General features: G+C 39.6%; 1 protein-coding gene across 1 annotated transcript; it reads right to left on the bottom strand.

Annotated features, from left to right (window-relative positions):
* Positions 1 to 1806: 1806 nt before the first annotated feature.
* LOC139118538 (tripartite motif-containing protein 2-like) lies at positions 1807 to 21659 on the bottom strand. The gene is made up of 2 exons (XM_070681887.1): positions 21249 to 21659; positions 1807 to 7728 (listed from the first exon to the last, which is right to left on the bottom strand). The coding sequence occupies exon 2, from the start codon at positions 7713 to 7715 to the stop codon at positions 5385 to 5387; it is 2331 nt and encodes a 776-aa protein (XP_070537988.1). The 5' UTR covers positions 7716 to 7728; positions 21249 to 21659; the 3' UTR covers positions 1807 to 5384.
* Between the last annotated feature and the right edge of the window lie 503 nt (positions 21660 to 22162).

The following is a 22162-nucleotide window of genomic DNA, read 5'->3' as shown; positions in this document are numbered from 1 at the left end:
ATGGATGTTGCTTGACTTACGTTGATGAAAATTAACCACTTTAGTGCGTACCTACTTCTTTAGGAGGTTGACCCATGAGTGACCCCAGAAGGCAAGTTGCTACTTATACGAAAGCAATGTAATTTGGGTTGATTTGGGATTTGCTTTGACATGTATGTATGTATGTATGTATGTATGTATGTATGTATGTATGTATGTATGTATGTATGTATGTATGTATGTATGTATGTATGTATGTATGTATGTATGTATGTATGTATGTGTGTATGTGTGTATGTGTGTATGTGTGTATGTATGTTTGTATGTATGTATGTATGTATGTATGTATTTGTGTATGTATGTATGTATGTATGTATGTATGTATGTATGTATGTATGTATGTATGTATGTATGTATGCATGCATGCATGCATGCATGCATGCATGCATGTATGTGGTTTGTTGTGCTGTGTGCTTGTGTAAACGCGCGTGCCAGGGGTTACAAAAATAATGCGGCTGGTTATTGCGAATTCTAAAATCATCACAGCCTCGTAATTAAAATATATCTGAACGATAATATTAAAAATCATCTATTCCTCCTTAGGAGTGGCTGACGATTGACTTATGAAAAAGACATAGTTATTCCGCCAATAATTTTATAACGTTGACCGTACTGACCGCTAATTGTGCAAGTATATCAAACAAAATTAACCCGTACCAATTTTCCTAATAAAGCTAATCGCTCTGTATAAACATCAGACTAAGAAATGATTGATTCATCACGAGGATAATTGCATCCGAGCGGGAAAAAAAGTATCTGAGGCCGATTTTTTGTAATTCGAAAATCGATTTAAATGAAAGCCTAATTGTATAATTGCGAGAAATTACAGCAATTGCTTTGACATGGTATCTAAATAATGTATACCACCAGCTTTTCGTTTTTGAAATACAACAGAAAGTCATTTTCGTGCTCAAGGTCACAGGTTGTGACAAATATTCTGTAGTAAAGAAAAATTACAGCAAAAGCAAACGACTTGGTATAAGTAAGTGATATATGACCTGTTTTTACTTACGCTTACTGACGGCATATTGTTGTTTCCTAACAAGGTGAACGGTTCGCAAAATCTTACAAATATACTTCGGAAGTATTGTGAAAGATGAAAATTCAGAACGAACTTAGACCAAGCAATAATTGTGGATTTTGAACGCACAGGGAAAATTTGTTTGAAATGAAATGGTATTACCATGGAAAACAAATCTTTACGGTATCTTTGTGTGCTATTCCATTTTCTTGTAGGGGTAGTTGGGGTAAGCGAATAAATGCTGTGGCACAACAATCGAGTAAAAATTTAGCCACACTATAATAGTTTTGTTATAAAGTCAGAAACCTCCCTTTATCGTTGTATTTTAATTGTTCGATTCCATGGTTACTTCTATTTTAACATATGACAGTGAAATTTAGGGTTGTAAGCATCATGAAAATATTCAAAAGGTTTGTAAAGTATTCTTGCTGTAAGATATAGTCTAGGGAATTGTGAAGACCATCTTTACCCGTTACAGGTTTATGCGGCAACCGATGCTGTTACTAGAGGGCGTCCTTCTGTTGGCTCTTGACGTATCGAGAGCAACGATGTCAGTTGAACCATATGGTGTATGGTTGCATTCATAACAACTGCAATGCTTCACAACTGTTTGGGGAGTATGTCATTATTATATCATTGGTATCTGGAAAAGGCAGTATACACATAAACACATTTACACATAAAAACATTATACTTGAAAAAGTGGGTGCAAATATATGAGGGGGGCTGGAAATAATAAACATTGATTGAGGGGAAACAACGGTAACTTATAGTTTTATTGACAAAACAATCCGTCACATGTGAAGAAAACAATTGGAATCATGGGAATTACAGTTAGTATCATAAATAAAGATTTTACATCCTGCACACATATCATACTGTGTGCTCTATACCTTAGAGGATGTTCTTCATTGTCCATAGAACTTTCCCAGCACAGCTTTATGATTGATCAACAACGCCAACCCATTTATCTGTTTTTAGACACTTTGACCTAAGCAACTTCATTTCTATTCGACAATCTGCCCTTTTGCATCTCTAAGTATTTGTACAAACATAAAAATTTACAAGCCTTCATATATTGGTAATGGCATACCAGCTTGAAACATGAACTACAATTTTTTCGCAACATATAATATACGCTTAACGGCCCTTTCTGTGATTTCAGCTCTACAATAAAATGTTAATTAACACGAATTATTACTATTTAATTATAAAGACTGTGGTAATAATTATTTTGTAGTTAATTCTTGAACCTAGAGCCCCAGATAAATATTTCAACATTTGTCATTTGATCATGTTTGGAGTTTTGACGTCGTTGATGGCGCTAGTAAACGAGCGGTGGGAATGGCGTTTTGCCAAAGGTTACCTTCTCGCCTCATTTCCGAATCTAGAGTTGTGGAACGTTAAATCATCTTCGACGACAGCTGAAAATGCTGCATGACGTGTCAAAATAATCAGATCTGACCAGCGCCATACGTTCATGTTACGTTTAATTTCTTTGAAAATGAACAGTCTCGCGTGCCATATAGCAACGACAAGCTTACAGCGTGAAATTGTCTTTCCATTGATACCGATCGCAAAATTTCCTACAAAATATGGACGCATTCTTTCAGGATTTTGCGAAGTCTATTTCACGGCTTTTTTTTTCATAGCAGATTTTCTGGGTTTTGTGTTATTTCGTGCCATTTTGTCTTATATCATCGACGATTCCTGCATTTGCTGTTGGAGCAAATTCTAGTCGTCATCTTCGAAGCGAAACATTTTTGTTTCGATTACAATACAGCATGGCTTAGCCATGCAATCTTAATTTGCCTGGTTGCATAGCGACCGCAGGCACAGTCATGACAGTACATACAGGTTGAAGGATACATTAAGTCGATTATAAAGTCGTCATTTCCTACCATTTACCACGTCATCAAGCATACAAATCAAAACATTAGTCCTGTGTTTGAACATTTTTTGCGCTGAAGTTTTAGATCGTCCACTCCTGATGTTTTGTCAACCCACTGACACTTTTCCGTTAAAGGGGAGATATTCGTGTACAAAATGATTCATATTAAACAATTTCCTGATAATTTACAATATGTCCTGCGATAACTGATATTGTACAGCGACAGGTCTGCAAGACAATCTGTTACCTTCAAACAGCAGAAATGTACGAATACGTTAATTAACCTCGTCCACGAACAAAACGTGTTGATGTCGTCGAACGACAATATGCTTAACGTGAGAACTACTATCAAGTGGACAGAATACTTCACTGCGGCGCTTTTCTCGGTGTTCACCTGTCATGATGTACAAATGTAAGTTCTACTATTCTTGGTTGGTGGCCATCATATAAACACCAACTGGATTCCCTGGTACGGTCTGTCCACATACCATGAGAGAACATAACATAGCCAAACACGATGTGAGCGATGTGTCACGCACATTCGCTGTGACATATCCTTCTTGCCTAGATTCAACTTTAAAAAGGTCAATAGGTCTGGAATGGATCGAATATAACCTCGCCGCTCGAGATATCTGTCACACTAGCTGTGTCAAAAATCCAAGTGATTGTATGTACAGAATTTTATACAGGTCCTTTACATTATGTACAAATTGTTGTTTTGGCGTCTCTGGCACGATGGATGCAAAGTTGTCTTTACTTCAGTGCTTATATTTGACAATTTTTGTAGAGTTATTCTTCGTCGTCATGCAAACAGAAGTACTATGTACATTACCAGAGTATTGAACTTGTAATTTCATGTTCCAATCGCATTGTTACCTCTCTCTTTTCCGCCCACGGTGGAAAAAGAATTTGAACTCTCTTTTTCACCTGTTCACCCTTTGATTCAGTTTGATAGGGATTGGGCTTGAGCTAAGCCAGTCGTGTTTTCTTTCACTTGCAAAAATATTTCTATTAAGATGTGCACGGGGTTTGTTTGTGGCGCTACGAATTTCGATTCTCCAATACTTTTTTTTTTGCTTTTGTTTTCCGTTTGGTTTGTGGTGAACTCGTGCAAGTTTATCCCTCTCTTGCTACACTTTTATGCAAGCCAGGTGAAATGGCATTCTGACATCTCATTCAACAATAACTTTAACCCCTAAACAAACACTTTCAGGTAGACAGCGCCTCGGGACAGATATTTGGACACTCAAACTTTTCCGATTCTTTTCTGATCTACTATTTGTTAGATTTCATTTTAAAGCTCTTGGTGTACGAAACATTTTTACCGTCTTAGTTTTTCGAAAATCCAAAATTTTAGTTTCATATATAGAGTGAACACAGGGTTGGCGGCCATTTTGAATTTCAAATATCGGTAAATCTTGGGTTATTTGTTTCTCCAGTACCAAAATTTGCACGGTGACCCCGATGTTTATTCTCGATTTTGAAAGAGAATGGTTGAAAGATTCCTTGAGGAAAGTTTGAGCGAAAGATTAAGTCTTTCACTTTCGAGGCGCATTCTACCTTAACGGCGAGGCAAAGTTCAAAACTGCATTTGCGAGGGGAATTGAAACACGCAGGCGATTTGAATAATGAGCGCTGATGAAAAAATATGCGCTTTCAAAACAGTAGGAGAAAAGGAACATTGGAAAGGATTGACTTCTTGTTAAAGGGCAATGCCTTTCGAGTACACTGACCACGTGCAAAGAAATGGCCGTCGTATAAACAGAATTACGAGATTTCTCACATTTCACGACCTTTCTCAATACGGTTTATTTGCATCGTATACAAAATAATCGGGTCTAATTACTCTTTTCATTGTCTCCTAACAAGAGGCCAACGTGCGTGGAATGGTGAAAAACGAGATCAGTTTGCTCCAATTCTATTAGCATGCCATCAAGACCAAATCTACACTATGAGTTTCATGTTTCGGTACATTAAATAGTTTTGCAAACTAAGCAGATTTGTAGTAACCCAATAAATGCGTTTAGGAACTTTGCCTCGGGCGATTTTGAAGCCCCTAGAAACAGAGGCATTAAAGATATCACTTTCCTTAGTCGAAACGTTACATTTACAATCCGTCCTGTAGAGACATAACTGAGTGTTGTGTTTAACAAGCAGTAAAGGTCGCAGACAGTATTCTATTATTTAGAACCTTGCACAATAATCTGTCATTAACAGGTCATCTACAGTGAAATTCCACTTCTTTGCTGTAGTTTGAGTGTCACTTCAATGTCACATTCATGTTCATGATTGTCTTTGAAACCACATTATCGATATGTCTTCGCGGGTTCAGTCGACAAGAGGTGTCATTATTATTGTTCATGTGACGACACTCTTCAATCATTGAAAGTCAATTTACGTCTTTACGCTGCAACATGTTTGTCGTCGTCAAATTCAGGCCACGAATACGTTCGGCACCGATGATGTGACGACTTTCTTGGTTGTGCCAGCCTCGTTCAGGACCACGAAGACTTGGGCACGGGGCTGCGAGAAGCTTTTGCAGTCGAAGACTTTCAGGCAGTCGTTGCCGTAGTCGCAGACGACAACTCTCTCATCTGGCGTCACGGCTACACCATCCGGGTACCTCAATCCGTCTGCATCGCTATCGATGCGGCGAACGAATGTGCCATCTGGTCGGAACATCTGTACTCGGTTGTTCCAGTCATCACAGACGATGATGTTATCATTGACATCAACGGCAATGCCAGTCGGGTATTTGAACTGGCCTTCTTCTTCTCCGGGGGCCTTGAAGATATACAACAGATTGCCTTCCTCGTCAAAGATTTGAATGCGGGAGTTTTCCCTGTCTGTGACGATGATATTGTTCCTGCTGTTGATGGCAACGCACAGGGGGTTACGAAACTGGCCCGGGGCGCTGCCTTTGTTACCGATGGTCTTGATGTAAACACCGTCGCAATCAAAGATACGGAGGCAGTGATCTTCGTAATCAACCACGTGTATGTCACCATAGCTGTTGACGGCAACACCCCAAGGCCACTTCATCATGTCGCTGCCAAAGGTGCGTATCATGCGGCCGCCCATATCACAGACAATTATCTGCTTATTGGCGTAGTCGGATATCACGATTCTGTCGTCGTGAGTGACAGCTACATCGAGTGGATCAAACTTCTTCTCGAATCCGTGAAAGGTGAACTCCCTTTTAAAGGGCCCGGCTTTGTGAAACACCTGGACCCGGTTGTTACCGGAATCAGCGACAACGACATCGGATGTATTAGGAGAGACTGCAACTCCCCATGGCTCTTTCAGCATGCCACTAGCTTCACCTCTTTTGCCAATAACCAAGGTTAGCTTTCTAGGTGGATTGACATCGATGGTGAGGGGACTGCCATTTACCTGTTGCCCAAAGACAGACACATACAGCTTGTATCTTCCCTCCATGTTTGGGCGGAATGTGATGTCATAAGTGCCGTTCTTGTTGTCTGTGACTTTGACCATTGCAACTGCACCGCTTGGTGACCTGACTTTAGCTGTCACCATGGCACCGCCTTGGGTAACTTCTTTATCATTTCGGTCCCTTGTGGACAGGACAAGTGTGTGCTTCTCGCCGACTGTGACAAACTGCTGGCCCTCGGCGTTGAGGGAAGAATTCGCAGCCACTGCGTTGCCTCTGATGAGGACGCCGAACCGTTCCTGTCTTACGTTTTGCAATAGCTTGTCGTTGGGCAGGAACTGAAGGCAGGCGTTTTCTTCTGGTCGTGTGTTTAACTCTTGGGACATCTTCAGCAAATCTTGTATTTTCTGGGAGGTTTGTTTCTTCACTGCCAACATGGCCACTTCGTTTTCATGCTTCAGGAGGTTTTCGGTGAAATCACAGCCGCTGTTGAGATTGCCAAGTGCAAGCATCAAACCATCCTGCTGTGCTTCTAGAATCTTCCTCTTTCCGCGGTATGTCTCTGCGAGATCTTGCAAAAGTGACCGTTCCTTCTGCTCAATTGTGGCCAGCAAACTTCGCTTCTGCTCTCGGATCCTCTCGACAGATGCCTCGTTCTCACCATCAAGCTGCTGCAGGACGAATTTGACGTTATCGAGGGCATTCTCAAAGATTGGGATTTTCTCCTGAGCCCGGTGAAGCAGTTTCTCCAATATCGGCCTCTGTTTGTCGGCGGCGTCGCTGCAATACTGATGCTTGTGTTCGGGAACTCTGTGCTCAACCACTGTGCACTTCAGACAAATTGGCACATCACAAGTCTCACAGTAATATTCGATTTCGCTGCCTTCATGGCTCGGACACGAGACAGGTCGAGGTGTGGAGAAGGCGCCATCTTGTGACGACTGGTACTCCTCCATAGATAGTTGGCGGTGCATGCGAGTGACCTTTAACCTGCGATGTACGTGAGAACAGTCGGGGCACAGGAACTCCGTGCAGTCGGCACAATAGGTAGTCGCGCCCTTCTCGCACCCGTGACACGGTATAGAACTGACAGCTTTTCCGTTCTTCCTGTCTTCCAAGAAATCTATCATATTGTTGATGAAAAAGTTATCCGGAAGTCCGGCGATCCCTTCTTCCGGAAGAGGATACTCATTCCGGCACACGGGGCAGATAAGCTTTCCGTAGTTCTTTTTCACCCACTGTTCTAAACAGTCCCTACAGAAAGTGTGTAGACAATTCAGAATTTTAGGCTGTCTGAGTCTCTCCAAACAGAAGGCACACTGCAAGAAATGTTGATCGAGATCTTCGGTCTTGACGGTGCTGTATGCCGCCATCTTGGATCATGACCTGAAATCAAAATTAAAAGTAGATGGTCAGTTAAGGTTTACTTCAAGCTTCCAAGCTGACGAAACAATTAATTAAGTGACAAAAAGGATAGAATTATGGAGAATATAATTTATATCTTCAGAGAACATGATTCAAGTCTTAAGTTGGGTGTGTCATGTCATTTAACATGAACTTTGATAAAACATTTCGTGGGCGTATAAGCTTATCAAGTAGGCCTATGACTAAAAGGTGCCCCTCCTCGAAGCGACGACAGCTGTGTATTATGATGAAGGAGTCTCTGAAAATCGACGCCGAGTTTCCACAGTTGTCGATCCAGCTCTTTCCTGATATGTTCCACCATTCCATTGAAACAATCCCCTTAAGCTTACGTTAAAGATAATGCATTCAATATGCACCGCCTATCTGACAATTGAAGGCACAGAACCTCCCAAGCTCTATACGTCTCCTCCTCTCAGCGTTTTTAGTAAACCCAAGAATCGTTTTCATTCGGTAGCAATCCAAAAGACCCAGTGTTCTCGTGAAAACAGACGGTATACTCGTTATCTATTGGATCAACCAGCACTATGTCCAATCATTAAGTCCAGACGAATTCGTTTTGACAATATATTAGTTACAATTCTGTTCTTGCAATCTGTCATAATTGAAAAGGGTACTAACATTACTAAATAAAATTTCTGCTTGTCACGATAGTTCTCAGGAGTACAGCTACTGTGTTTTAATCACTGTGGAAACTTGTCTTGTATGGTAGCAATGAAACTGGCTGTTACAATGCAGTGTACGGAAAGCCAAGTAAAGGATAAAGATGTATGTCAGTTATCATGCGAAAAGGTGAGATAATGTAGATAAATTTTCATTCTATAACAAATATTTGCGACCTAATATATGAAATCAAATTATAAAACTCAGTCGATTTGTATGCAAAGTATAATTGGAGATATGAAAACAAGAAAATACGAAAATTGTGAAATAAATTGCTGGCACAATGTCAATAATATATTTTAGCTGGAAAATACAAAACACACGGCACCGTCTTGAATTGGAAATGCAGACTGTAAAATTAAGATAAGAAAACGCTGTGAGCTGTGACAGAAGATGTTGTACTCTTGATATACGTAAAGGCAACCAAACTTTTACGGTACGTTTCCTATGAACTCTCACCAAATACTATATTCGTATCAAATATGCGACGACGTCGGTCTTTTTAGCTGATTTATTTTTCCCAAATGGAGCAATTTGTTTGAATTACGGCCTATATTTTCTTTTTTACAGATGGTCAAGATATGTGAGTGCGATCTCACCATACCTTCTGTTGTCTGTGACGCAATTTGAAATATGTAGAGCAGGTATCGTAAGGTCATGCCCCGCGCATTTGCCGCATTTAAAATGAAGTTTATTACAGTAACTAGAGGCTAAAAATAACATAAATCCCGCACAGATTTAACCAAAATTCTATTTTAAGAAATGTTTCTGGCTCCAGAGTGTAAAGATATCCCGGTGCTGAACCCTGGTCGGCGTTTGGCACACGTGCCGATCGCTTTTCAGAGCCGGGGATCTCTTTCACACATGACCAATCTAGCCGCGGCAAGTCTATGTCCCCACATGTTACTCGGCAGTTGTGACGCTCTATGACGTAAAACACACCACGCTAGTCTCCACGGCAACGGTGTCCATTTCACCGCGGCTTGCGTTGGCGACACATTTGACCATACTCTGGAATTCATTACGTAGCGGTGCGATGAGATGTAACGTTGACATTATTAGCTAAGTCCCTTTTAATGACGTATAATTTTTCCATGCTGTCTGTTCAATGTCTCATTTAATCGAAGGTTTCTGTGTCACACTTGAGGTAGTAAGCGCCTTGAAACTGGCTTAGTTTTACGCTATACAAACGTCTGGAATAAATGTAAAATTTTACGTGTTTGAAATAAGTAGGACCACAATACCCTGTTTTAATTTAATGGGGAAAATTAATATTCCGTTTTCACAAAATCAAGACTGCGCTTACTTCAAAGGCCTTAAAATGGGTCTACGCGAGAAGAAAACTAGAAAATCATTGAAAAAAATTTAGAGACCAAACGCCTGTCTATGTAGATGCAATAAACTTAACACCAGTACTGTGTTTATAGAGGAAATCCACCGGGGATGTTAACTTTTTCTTTCTTTAGCTGGTCAATTAAATCACGGTCTATGATTAGATTGTGTTTCGCATAACACGCTCGGTCTGTATCCATTGTTGATCCCAATGTCCGACTAATTTGTGCAACAACTGGAGTTGACATAAAAATTTACCGCCGCCTGTAGTTCTGTGATGTTAAAACATAGACATTTTTTTTTGTGAAATGCAGCTGTTACATATCCATGGCCAAGATTTCAAAAATACCGTAAATGAAAATTTATTTGATCGCTATCAAAGTAATTTTGGTTTCTTCAACATCTAAGTCATAATCGAAAATCTCTTCAGCCTAATACAGACGAGTTTAGCAACGCAAAGACCTGCAGTACATTTTCATTGAAGATGAAGGGAGAAAATGTTGCCCATCTATCGTGTACAATTTACAACCCATGCTCTTGCTCTTTCTATGCCATTTTGGATGTTACTCATTAAAACTAGGACAAATTTCATCCTAAGGGGTGCCAGCTGGAGCATTTCTTTACTAAGTGTGTATAGTTGTCGAAAGATCTCACCGCATATGCACCTAACTAAGGTGTGTCCCTAAAGATGAACACCCTAGCATGATAAAAATTCAAACACATGTGTACATTTGAGTCGAACTTCAGAGAGCCACACAAAGAAACATACGATCGTCTGTTATTGTCCATAAGCATTGTACGAAGGAACCTAGATGTCATCTGCGAGCGGAAACGGGGCCATTGGCCTTTGAAATGCTTCAAATTCCCGACAAAAATGTCTTTCTATCCTTGCATGGACAGGGTGGATGACACCGAGGGGGATTTCAAGAAACTATTTCAATTTTCTCTTTTGCTAGACCAGAAAGTCCTCTTAAAATTAAATCAAAATGAGTGACAGGACCGATAAAAAGCGATATCTGTGCCACAGTGTTGCGTCGACAACAGCTGCGTTGACAGGGATATTCTAACAATGCAGGCCAGCGCACGCTTGTCAGTGTCATCAGACTAATTCTTTCACTATCTGTTTCTGTGCAGACTCCCCTTAGAAAAACCACTACAGACATCATAATACACAATTTAGCGATGAGAGCCCAGCAGTGAGTACGACCAGTTGGTGCGGTCTGTAAAATACCCTTCTCCTGTTTTTGAGCCGAAGAATGTAAAAGTTTCATATATATATATATATATATATATATATATATATATATATATATATATATATATATATATATATATATATATATATATATATATATATATATATATATATATATATATATATATATATATATATGATACAACATGTTCAATAACTCAAGACTATGTAGGGTTTATCACCAATCGATCGATCAATCAATCGATGGAGAGATTGATTGATTGATTGAGCAAGCATTTCGATAATTCTTCATCGTGTTGCTGATATTGCCACTGGGTTTGCTATGCGCACTTTGAAACGTTTGGCGTTTGAATTTGATCTTGTACTGGTCATTTAACCAGCCTGAGAAACGTGCACTGCACGCTATTATTTCACCCACGCCTAATGTGTTCACAAAGAGCTCTGCGAAACGACTGGACGTTCACCGCTTTCCGTGCAATCGTTAGCATGTGTACAGGGGCATGAAGTGTTCCCTGTGCAAGGGCTATTATTCAAAAATGTTCCCGTGTAATTTCTGTTTGTTACGTATGTATTTTTGTGATGTGACGTGTTTCACAGTTTCCCCTGTAAGAGTACCGATCAAATTTATTGCATCGTAAAAATCCGAAATGTTAATTGCTAAAATATTCCCGTTAATAACAATGCATTCATAGTCGGAAAAGTGTCCAGACTTGTTGACGTTCCTGCACGGTGGTAAATCTGCCTCGTTATTTTCTCGTTATGATTTTTTAAATATATACCAGTTCATAAAATCGCCACTTTGATCTTTTGTTCTTGCACAAATGATCACTTTTTACGACCCGAGTTGCGTATTTGTGAGTAACAGATATCAAAAGTATCGAAAAGTCGCCAGAAGGGTATCTGGCACTGATGTCGTAAAACTTCTGATGTTGAAGTATACAGGCGATGATGTTCGCCCCACAGCGAGCGACCAATGAACTGTGTATACTACTGTCATCAAAAAGCCTGCAGCTTAACATCAGTGACGGTATGTGCGCCGTTACTATAAGCATTATGTGAAGGATTTTGATAGTCAAATATCGAAATGGTCATATACCATATAGGAACCGCTAACTGTCATTGTCCTGAGTACTGAGTCCAGCATACGTGCCTGGGAATAACCGTGCACCGCTTTAAATCCCAGGGAGTCGAAAATACGGGGGCTCCTAGGTCACCAAGGACAATCGGGCAAGGATTATGGAGTTTGCCAGGACACCAGACGTCTTCATTGTGTAAATAAATAACAAGCCTTATGTCAAAGCTAATCGTTTTTCCAGGCTCTATTACACTGATAAACAGCCTGTTGATGGGCATAATGGCGTATCGCCTTGCACTAAGGTTGAGACACTGCTTTTATCTTGAAAACCAGCACGTTGTTATTTTGCAGTGGCTGTCACGTTAAAAGGTCACCAAGAGTTCACTGCAGAGAAGATAAGTCACTTGGCGAACCGTAACTAGATCTCAAGGATGGAAAAAATCTGCCAAGCAAACTTTATAGGAAACATGCATTTCTGCTACTTTTGCGAAAAATATTCATGTAATTATACAGTGAAAGAAATATAAAGTTAGACGAAAAATTAAGAATTGCGTGCGCTAATGACTCTGAACAAAAATTACGTCAAATCAGGGAACGTCAAAAGAAATGCGTGATCACTCCAACCTTCCCCACCCAAATTCTAATGGTCTGTCCCTTATCAAAGTTGAAAATATTATGTTTCAAACTTCACAAGCAAGACGTGATTGTGTTCCCTTTGTCATCTTGTCTTAATATCAATGTTATGACAGAGGATTGCTTGTACATTTGTAATAGTACATCTCCGACAATTTGATCACTTGCCTTGGTAGTCATGAGACATAGGAATGCTACTGTGGGGAACACGTTTGATTTTCACAATCAGTATAGATGCGTTAAGCAAAATAGAGTGGGAAAGCGATATAGATCTGACGATAATTGTGATTAATTAACGTACAGTATAATATGATCTGATTACAATCAGGTGCACAGAGAGAACCCGTCCTTACCTTGTTATTTGTGTTGTTGTTTATTATTTATTTATTTATTTATTTCACTTTAAAGGATTACTCATGTACATGCTCAAATCGAGTTAAAATTACCCAATAAGGCTGTAATCTCCCATGGGGTCCTAATTAAACACACAGAATTAAAATCCAATAAGTCTTAAAAAAAACAATGAAGTCAAATAGCAGACAAAATAAAGATATAAATAAAATATTTAAAAAATCAACAAAGCAAAGAGAATAAAAAACAAAAGTTCTATTTATCAATATTATCCCTGATAAAACATTTCAGCCGAGCTTTAAAAATTTCAACATTGTCTCCTCTCTGTGTAGAGAGGAGAGCTACATAATATGGTATTGGTCACATGAAAATGGAGCCTTCCCACATCTTATATTAAACAGACTAAACTGTCTGTCTGTATGTCTGCCTGGTATATATACTAAAGCTTGTAATGATAGTAGTACTTATTTATATCTTTAAGGCTTTTGAAAAAAAAAACATTGGAAAGTAAGTCCCAACCCCGAAAGCCTGTAAAACTATACTACAAGGACATTTTCAAGAATTTGACATTTAGGAACTTGGCAAGATGTGTATCTGTCTGTTCAGTTTAACCTACGCCTACATGTCTGTCTGGATGACACACGTCTGTCTCTCTGTCTGCCTGTCCTCCCCGTCTGTCTCTCTTTCTCTTTGGCTGGCCTCTAGCTTACAGAGGTTTTTCTGACAGTGTCTGTCCGACTGCCTGTCTGTCGCTCTGTCGGCTCTTTGTCTGATACAGGTATATGTCGTCTCTGTACGTGTTTCTCTATCTGTCTATCTATTTGTCTGTCTGTAGTCTCTCTCTCTCTCTCTCTCTCTCTCTCTCTCTCTCTCTCTCTCTCTCTCTCTCTCTCTCTCTCTCTCTCTCTCTCTCTCTCTCTCTCTCTCACCGCAAACGATAAAAATCATTAGATTAGGTAAAACTTGTTTTCTTGTACCTGGAAATGAAACCGCAACTTGCACGAAAGGGAAGGAGTGTGCATAGAGGGCGTTTCCCTCCGCAAAATATCAACATCCTATGGTATAGAAATACAACTTTCGCATCCTATGCCTGCAGTTGAAACAACTTCACCGCAAAATAAAATAAGACAAACAAACTGAAATCTTACGCCGCGCTTGATTAACCACAATCGTGTCTCCAGGAAATAGGCAAACCCTATTCTCATCGCTTGTCGGAATCGTGTTAAAGGTCTCTATCAGTCTCGGTGGAGTTCGTGTGAAGACAGTAATCCCTGTTATTCATCGCTCGTTGTGGATCAAAGCTGTGTCATTCTTTTTTGCAGAAACAGATTGCCAAAAATAAAGATGAGTTACACTTTCCGAAAATTCAAAACATCTGTGTCATGAGAAAGCTATCAGAATCACGCAGCCTGCTTAAAGTTCCATTAGATGTAACTTCTGATGTGTACGTATTTTGTTTCAGTATTTCTGGTCTGTTCATATCATAGAGTTCCCCGCTCTACTGCAAAATTCATATCGAAATGTCCGCTGTTGCCTACAGTGTTTGCCTACAGGTTTGCAATGTCAAGTTTAATCGTTGACCACTCAATTAATGTTTGCCCTTGTGGAAAAGAATGAGAACATAATGTGTTTTCAAGGAACAAATACAAGGAAAGAACCATCGAAAGCCATTGTCCCTTGAACTACGTACGCCCTTAAGCAAATTTAAGAAAAAACTAGAATTCTACGGACTCAAAAAGTATTAAATTTTACTATTTTGTGTAAATGGAGAAAGTCACTTGAAGACTGACGCTTCAAAAAGCATGACTTCTTGATTATTAGATTGATTGATTGATTGATTGATTGATTTTCTAGTATTAATAATTCTTAATTTTGTTATAATGCACATTCGTTAAACTTAATCTGAATAATATTTGCGTATTGAAGAATCAAGAGGGACAATGATTGTATGAAGCACACTCGCAGTGGTCAGTGATTAACATATCAAACTAATCAGCAATGTCTTTGAAATATACCAGAGTGATGTAATCTATTCACTGTGACATGTTTTTTCCTCAGTATCTCGTGTACTTTAACAAACACTTCGTGTTATCCTTTCGTTTATGGTATTCCTGATTGACTGAAGTCAAGTTGACATGATCCTTATTGTAGATCGAATCTACAACAATGCACAAAGTGTTGTGAATTCCTGCACGAGTATTTTTAATCGACGATCTTAACATAACTGAGATTCTAGTGTCCGCGTCGTTGATTCCTCTCTTTCCTTCTGCTGTTTCAGTTGTGTCTATCGTCAACTGCAAAGGGGCTGACTGAATTGAAGTCATAGCGATGGTTTCATTTTTAACTGCGATAAATCAAAACTTTATTATTCAGATGATCAGTGAAACAGCCCTCATGAACTGACAGTCGCTATCATTTAAATTGCATACTGCTGACGCACCGCCTGATCTTTCTGCGGCTCTTCAATGTGGCAGTGTGACCTCGTGTCTGTGTAGTCTTTGACGGTAGGGGACAACATGCGTAGCAGTTCGTTTCTTAAATTTCTTTGCTTGGTCCCTGTCCAAAAGATATACTTAGGTATTCCTTCGTCACATTAATCATGTTTGCTATGATAGCATTGTCAAACCCACACTCCCTGCCGATATTATGAACGAAATTAAAGAGATAAGATTATATATGAACTTTGCGTATTAAAAAAGAGTAAAGGAAGCCAAAACAACCTTTTTCAAGTTGCAAAATAGTCATTCATTTCAAAACCGAGAAGCTCTGACGGCCCCTCGTTGGCCACGCAGTTCTGCTCTTTCCGAGCTTAGTAGCACACAGCAAGCGAAAGCAAGTCACGTAGCCGACAAAACATCGCTACGCATTTGCCTCCGACGGGGTGCCTGGGCCAGACTGTTTAGGGTACAGCAGTGTAGTGCAGTGATAAGACGCAGAGAGGCGAACGAGGGCCAGGGAGAGTGTAATAAAAGAGATATAATATCAAGTGAAAGAGGAAAAACATGGCTCCATTCAAGTCAGTATCCTAAGGCAGGTGATCCAATCTACAATATGTTCGAACGAGAAAGAAAAGCTGTCTGTCCCAACTTACGATGTTTGCCCGTACTCTCCTGCGTTCTTCGGGACGCAAAAACCACACTTGTTAGTTTGTGGTTTATACCGATCTGCTGTTCTTGAACTTGTAAGTTCACAAGAGGATAACCATTGGATTGCCTTACTTCATCCTGTTGAGGGTGAATATTATCTGACCGCGGCCCGCTGAGCACTAAATATGATGGGAAGAATCACTGCGAATCCCGTGTCCTGATTCGAAAGATCAATTATATGTAGCGTACATAACTTTTAATAACAGTATAGAAGGAGATGAATGGACGAGCGAGGGCAGATACTGTGCAATGCCAGTATTCACGTACGTATTCCTATTAGTGCCAGTGAATTCCAGATGACTTAATTTATACACTCGGTTGTGTTTTTTTGTTTTTTTGAGTTTGGTTTTTTCCTTCCGTAAATTCAAATGCGAGGAAATCACAGAAAATTTGGTCAGAGTAGGCTAAGCTAAGACATTTTGACCACTAAACGTCTCCATCCATAGATCCTTGAGCGTATCATCCTAGCGTTACTGATTCATCCTACAAAGTTACTATGCTCAGTGATTATCCGATTATCATGCCTTTGGCCATTGACCTCTGGCATCAGCTCATTTTGAAGACGCTGAGATACAAAAAAAAAATCCCTCGCCGAAAATAACCTGTGAGCCAAAGTACTCCGTTAATTGATACTTTAATTTGTAACACAAGTACTAAACATTTTCTCTTCGTGAACTAATAACACTAAACAAGGTTTAATATTGCGTTCACACATTAGAGTTTGACGATGCCCCTGCCCCCTCCCCGTACGAAACAAAAAATCATGGTATGCGTGGCAAAGACATTATAATTCAAAACCATTTAACGACCTGACACGTCGTCGGTGGCATCAACGTTGGTTTCTTTCTTAAAGCTTCTAAAACACAAACACTTCAGGCGTACTTCGGAATACTATCTGCTTTAAAAATGGGCATACATGTGCCACATAGATTGGCTCGAAGGACGTGGCTTGCACAATGAAATCTGTACGGCTCGGTATTTACTCAGTTTAGGCGGGCAAAACTCAGAATATAAACACTGGCCTGCGAGTCACCCGTGAGTTGCATAAACTCTTGAAAGTTGCTTTTTCCGAACTTTATATGGACGTATACTTCAAATCCTGCGTGATTTAAAATTATGCAAACAGGACGGATCAAGTGTAAACGTTGACAGTCGGCGAACGATTGTCAGCAAAGCGAAACTATTACAGTAGTGAATAACATCGAATTTACTGAAATGAAAACTTGAATCAGAAATTCTTGAATATAACACGGTGAAGATATTCCTCGACAACGTTGGATGTCCCGACAAGTAACGTTTTCATACTTGCTGCAGGGGTTTCGTAAAGAGAAGCAAGTTCTCGTTTTGTTGCTGGTGGTTCCTCCGTAATTCTATCATAGTTCCCTCGCTATATTAGTACTCCCAGCTAGCTCAATAACAGAAGATTCTAGATCCAAAATCATGTGTACAAATTATCATCTCATGCGTACGAGATAATATCTATTTTTTCCTTCCAAATTGCCCCTTATGGTCTTTCATACACAAGTGATGAAAATTACATATAAAAGCAGTAACATCGAGTAGAAAGTGCCTTGAGGACAAATATTCGGACACTAAAACAGTATTCGTGTTTGTCTACTACTTTTGGGGCCCATTTTGAAGCTCATGGAGTGAAAATCGGCAATTTATTTTTCCCATAAGAGTTAACACAGGGATGGCGGCCATTTTGAATTTAATTATCGGTAAACGTTGTTGGCTAATTTGTTTCTTTTGTACCCAATTTTGAACAGTGACCCCTGATTTTTATTTTTGATTTCGAAAAGAAATAATTTTTATTTCCTTTCGGAAAGTTTGAGCGACAGTTTAATTTTTTCAATTTCGAGTTGCACACTACCTTAACACCACGGAGTATGCACTTCATCATCGATAAAAGACTTGGAGAGCGTCTGTACGAAATAGTTTACCGTAAAGCAATCGATTCCAGCCACTCAATTTACTCGAATAACAACATGAAGAATTTTGACAGCTGCTGCTCTCATTTGTTCATCATTCCTAGAGACAACAACGCACAAGAAACAAACAACTGTAAAATGTAATGATAGAATCACGGCAGTATGTACCACTCATACTAGACTGGCCCCCAGTTGTTTGGCTTTTCTCGGCATCAGTTACTGGCTGGCTAGTAACTGCTGTTGAAAAGAGCCAAGCGACTGGGAGCCATCGCGTTAACCCCAACCCGCATCACACAGTTACAGCCTAGCACTGGCGCGACAGTCTTCTGAAGGTTATTTCTTCCGTTTATTCTCTTTTGATGTTCAAGTTATATGCCAACATATTTGGTGCAAGTCTGAACTCACACCAGCAGGTCTGTGTCTAACATTGGAAGGGGCAAATACGGGGACTGGATACCCTTTTGGTTAGAGCCTTGCTAACTTTTAAATTTCCATACGCTGCAACTGCAGTTTCCAGTAGTTTTGTTTTGCTTGTAAAATATGTTTTTATACATCAGGAATAATGTTGAAATATCTAGTGTTGAGCTTTGTACTGTATTAGCACCCGGTATTAAACGATCGACGGTCCCTCGTGCCTTGTTTGTCTACACTACCGAAGTCGACGCGACGTAGCCAGTTTCACCAGGTGCGGTTTTATATGACGCAAGTACTTTTACCGATAAACGAGTGACAAGTGAAAGGCGCAAACGCCTGGCTGACCGCAGCAACTTCCACTCGAAGTGAAAGAAATGCCAAAACGGCACAATCTGCGGTTGGCAGTCTAAGCCTGTACGTGTGTAATTTCTGATACCATTGTTTACAAATTATTATGGACTAGAATTCATTTTTCAACCGAAAATTTGCATATTATACATTACACATGTTTTGATACAGCTAATTCTTTCCACATACTTCTGGGAGGCGAACAAAAAATAAAATTCTTCTATGGAACAAAACCAACAAAGCTATTGGCAATCTAGATACAGGTGTTACCCAGTAAGAAGCTGTCCTTATTCGTATGATTTCATTCGTGATGCTGTCTTTTACCAACAAACATGATAGGAAGATCGGCAAGGCCTGGTGTTTTCACTTTGCGGCACACAATCTCGCCTAATCGTTTCATAGCTGCCATGATTAATAATATGAAATGTGGTCGTTGAAATGAAAAATAGTTGTTTGACTTTGGTGGTCGGCTCGTTATGACATGAATCATAAGCAAACATGCCAACTTGGTATTCATATTGGTTTTTGATACAGCGTTCGGATTAAACTTGTCATATTGAGCGTTTTATGTATATGTTTTGCGGCGTGATGTCTTGTGCATGCTTGCTGAGATTTCAAGACTCGCACAATGTGTGGTAAAACAAAGGTTTCGGAAGCTGAAAGCTTATAGCGACATTTAAGTGTGTCAGGTCAATTTCAGTATATCTTGTTTTAAAAAGTAGGCTGCCTAAGGTTTTTATTTGATTTTGACGCATATCATTGGGCGAAATTTAGACTTTCCTTCAGCAGAATTTCACTATTGTATAGTTCATCGAACTTGACGATATTATTTATAAAAATAGGTAAATTCTTGACAAAGTTTCTATTGGTTTAAAGTCTCTTAGTAAATGCCTTTGGCAGTGTAATGATGAACAATAGAGCTATTCGAATACATTAATCTGACGAGCACGAAGATCAAGCATATCCGTGGTTGACGGGATATTGCCAGCAAAACCATGTGACTTCTTCGCAATTGAAACGATGTTTCCCTTTCTTCATCCCGGCAACAGCGAGCGAAACATTCTATCCAAGGTTACATAGTAGTATGTGTAAATAAACGGACACTCGTTATTTACTAAGATAACGGTAGTTGTCGACCTATTGACGTGGTGTAGAATACGCCTCGGGGACAGATATGCCGACTCTCATATTTATACAATTTTGTTTGTTTGTTTGTTTGTTTTTGTCTGTCTACCTTTTGTGGGGTTCATTTTAAAGCTCTTGGAGTAAGAAAACTTTCATTTTCTTACATTTTTGATAATCGAAATTTTTCTTTCACTAATAGAATTAACACATTTGTGGAGGCCATTTTGAATTTCAAATAATGGTAAATTTAAGGTAATTTGTTTCAACAGTTGAAAAATTTGCAAGGTAATCCAGGTTTTTATTTTTGATTTTGAAAGAGAATAGTTGAAGTTTCCTTGAGGAATATTTGAGCGAAAGTTAAACTCTTCCAATTTAAAGGCGTGTATAACCTTAATGAAAAAAGCTGGCGTCTAAGTACGAATTTAAGCAGTATTGAAAACTATTATATCACTCAGAACGCCCACTCCATAGATAAAGTTGCTGAAACATTGCAGGCCGTGCAAATACATCCACACATCCGGACTGACTCTGTAGCAAATAATGACTGACCCATGATGACACGGGCAGCTTTTTCACACCCTTTCACGTCAATTCAACGGAAAGAAAATATCATATTGAAGGTATTAAAATCGCTTCACTCCTTGGTCACTGTGACGCTGCTTAGGTCGGACCGCCTAGTTGGTATTACTTAACTTATATCCTTCCCGTTAACCTGAATTTCGAAGACACTTACGGAATCAGTTCGAACCTTGAGTCGCTATGCGTCTTGCACATTTCACACATAATAAACCGTCAACACTAGCGCCAGCTCTCTATAAAGCTACCCTTTTCTAACACAATCGAAAGACACTTAAGACCACGTGATACCATTCTTTTCCGTCTTAAGTTCGTTTAAACTTCTTTGCCCTTTCGGGATAGAAAATGGAATCTCTTAACCGGTCGATAACTCCATAGGGGCAGTTATGTCTTGACATTTAAGACTGTACACACAGGACTATTCGATCTGAGCATCTACTTCCACTGGGATATTTCTACCTATCATTTATATGGCTATATTCACGCGCTGACATCGCATGCGTTCCGTGATGGACGTGAAACATAATAGAAATTGTAACCTCGCGTGCTCCTTCGTCAAGGTTAAATGCAATGGACAACAAGAATTCCTCGGGGATTTACATGTCAGATTGCAGTGACCCAGTCTTTAGCTCTTTCATGGCAAGGCAAACCGTTTAAGAATGCGATTTACTCACCTGGTCCGGTCACTTTGGTTCCGTCGCCGTTCAGGGATTTTGACAGGAGAAGTGGTTCTAACAGTTCTCAATCTTGTAGTTCTCTACCGGTGATTATTTTTTAACTTTGAACTTGAGCTTGTTACTTATAATCCTGAGGGATTGTACTGTGGCGGTGACTTCTAGATGTAAAAGTACGGCGGTAGTGACTAAGGACGAATTACACACATCACTAGCTATCTAGTAAGGCGCTTAAGCTACTGGCTGGACTAAAACCTCTGACAATGTATGGATGTGCGCATGTATATCAGACATAGATCAGCTTTCATGCGTGGGAGATGCTTCTTGTCAGGGGTAACTGCAGGAGTTGTCAATAGCAGAGACGCGCCTGGCATGTCAGCGAGGCCGCACGAGGCTTCGGGGCCGGCCAATCAGCGGCGGGGAATCAACAGCAGCAAGTAAGTGCGTAATGGCAGTCGTCATGGTTGCATCAAGTCGCGTTGTTCGCATACTTTGACGAGATATCGTACTGTTACGACCTACAGAAGGCCTCTTGTGAGGAGAATGTTATCGTTACAGTCGGAATGGAATATCCAAGGGAACCATGGAGCAATATGGACCAGCTAATATATATATATATATATATATATATATATATATATATATATATATATATATATATATATATATATATATATATATATATATATATATATATATATATCGAAGTATACAGATGTCCTCATGGGAAATTACAGTGCTCGATGTTAAAGCAGGGCGTTATAAATAATAACACAAAATTACTTCAAGTACAAAGTAATGATATCTGTTACTTAAGTTTCATGCATCCTGCAATCATCAGACAGAAGATTGCAGGATGCATTAAACTTAAGTAACAGATATCATTACTTTGTTCTTGAAGTAATTTTGTGTTA

This window comes from Ptychodera flava, chromosome 19 (assembly GCF_041260155.1).
Source record: "Ptychodera flava strain L36383 chromosome 19, AS_Pfla_20210202, whole genome shotgun sequence".
NCBI classification, from domain to species: domain Eukaryota; kingdom Metazoa; phylum Hemichordata; class Enteropneusta; family Ptychoderidae; genus Ptychodera; species Ptychodera flava.
The sequence above is the reverse complement of the archived record's forward strand: the minus strand, read 5'-3'. Positions and strand labels throughout refer to the sequence as shown.

Coding starts and splice junctions, on each gene's coding strand:
- LOC139118538 (XM_070681887.1), bottom strand. CDS start 7,715: ATGGCGGCATACAGCACCGTCAAGACCGAAGATCTCGATCAACATTTC.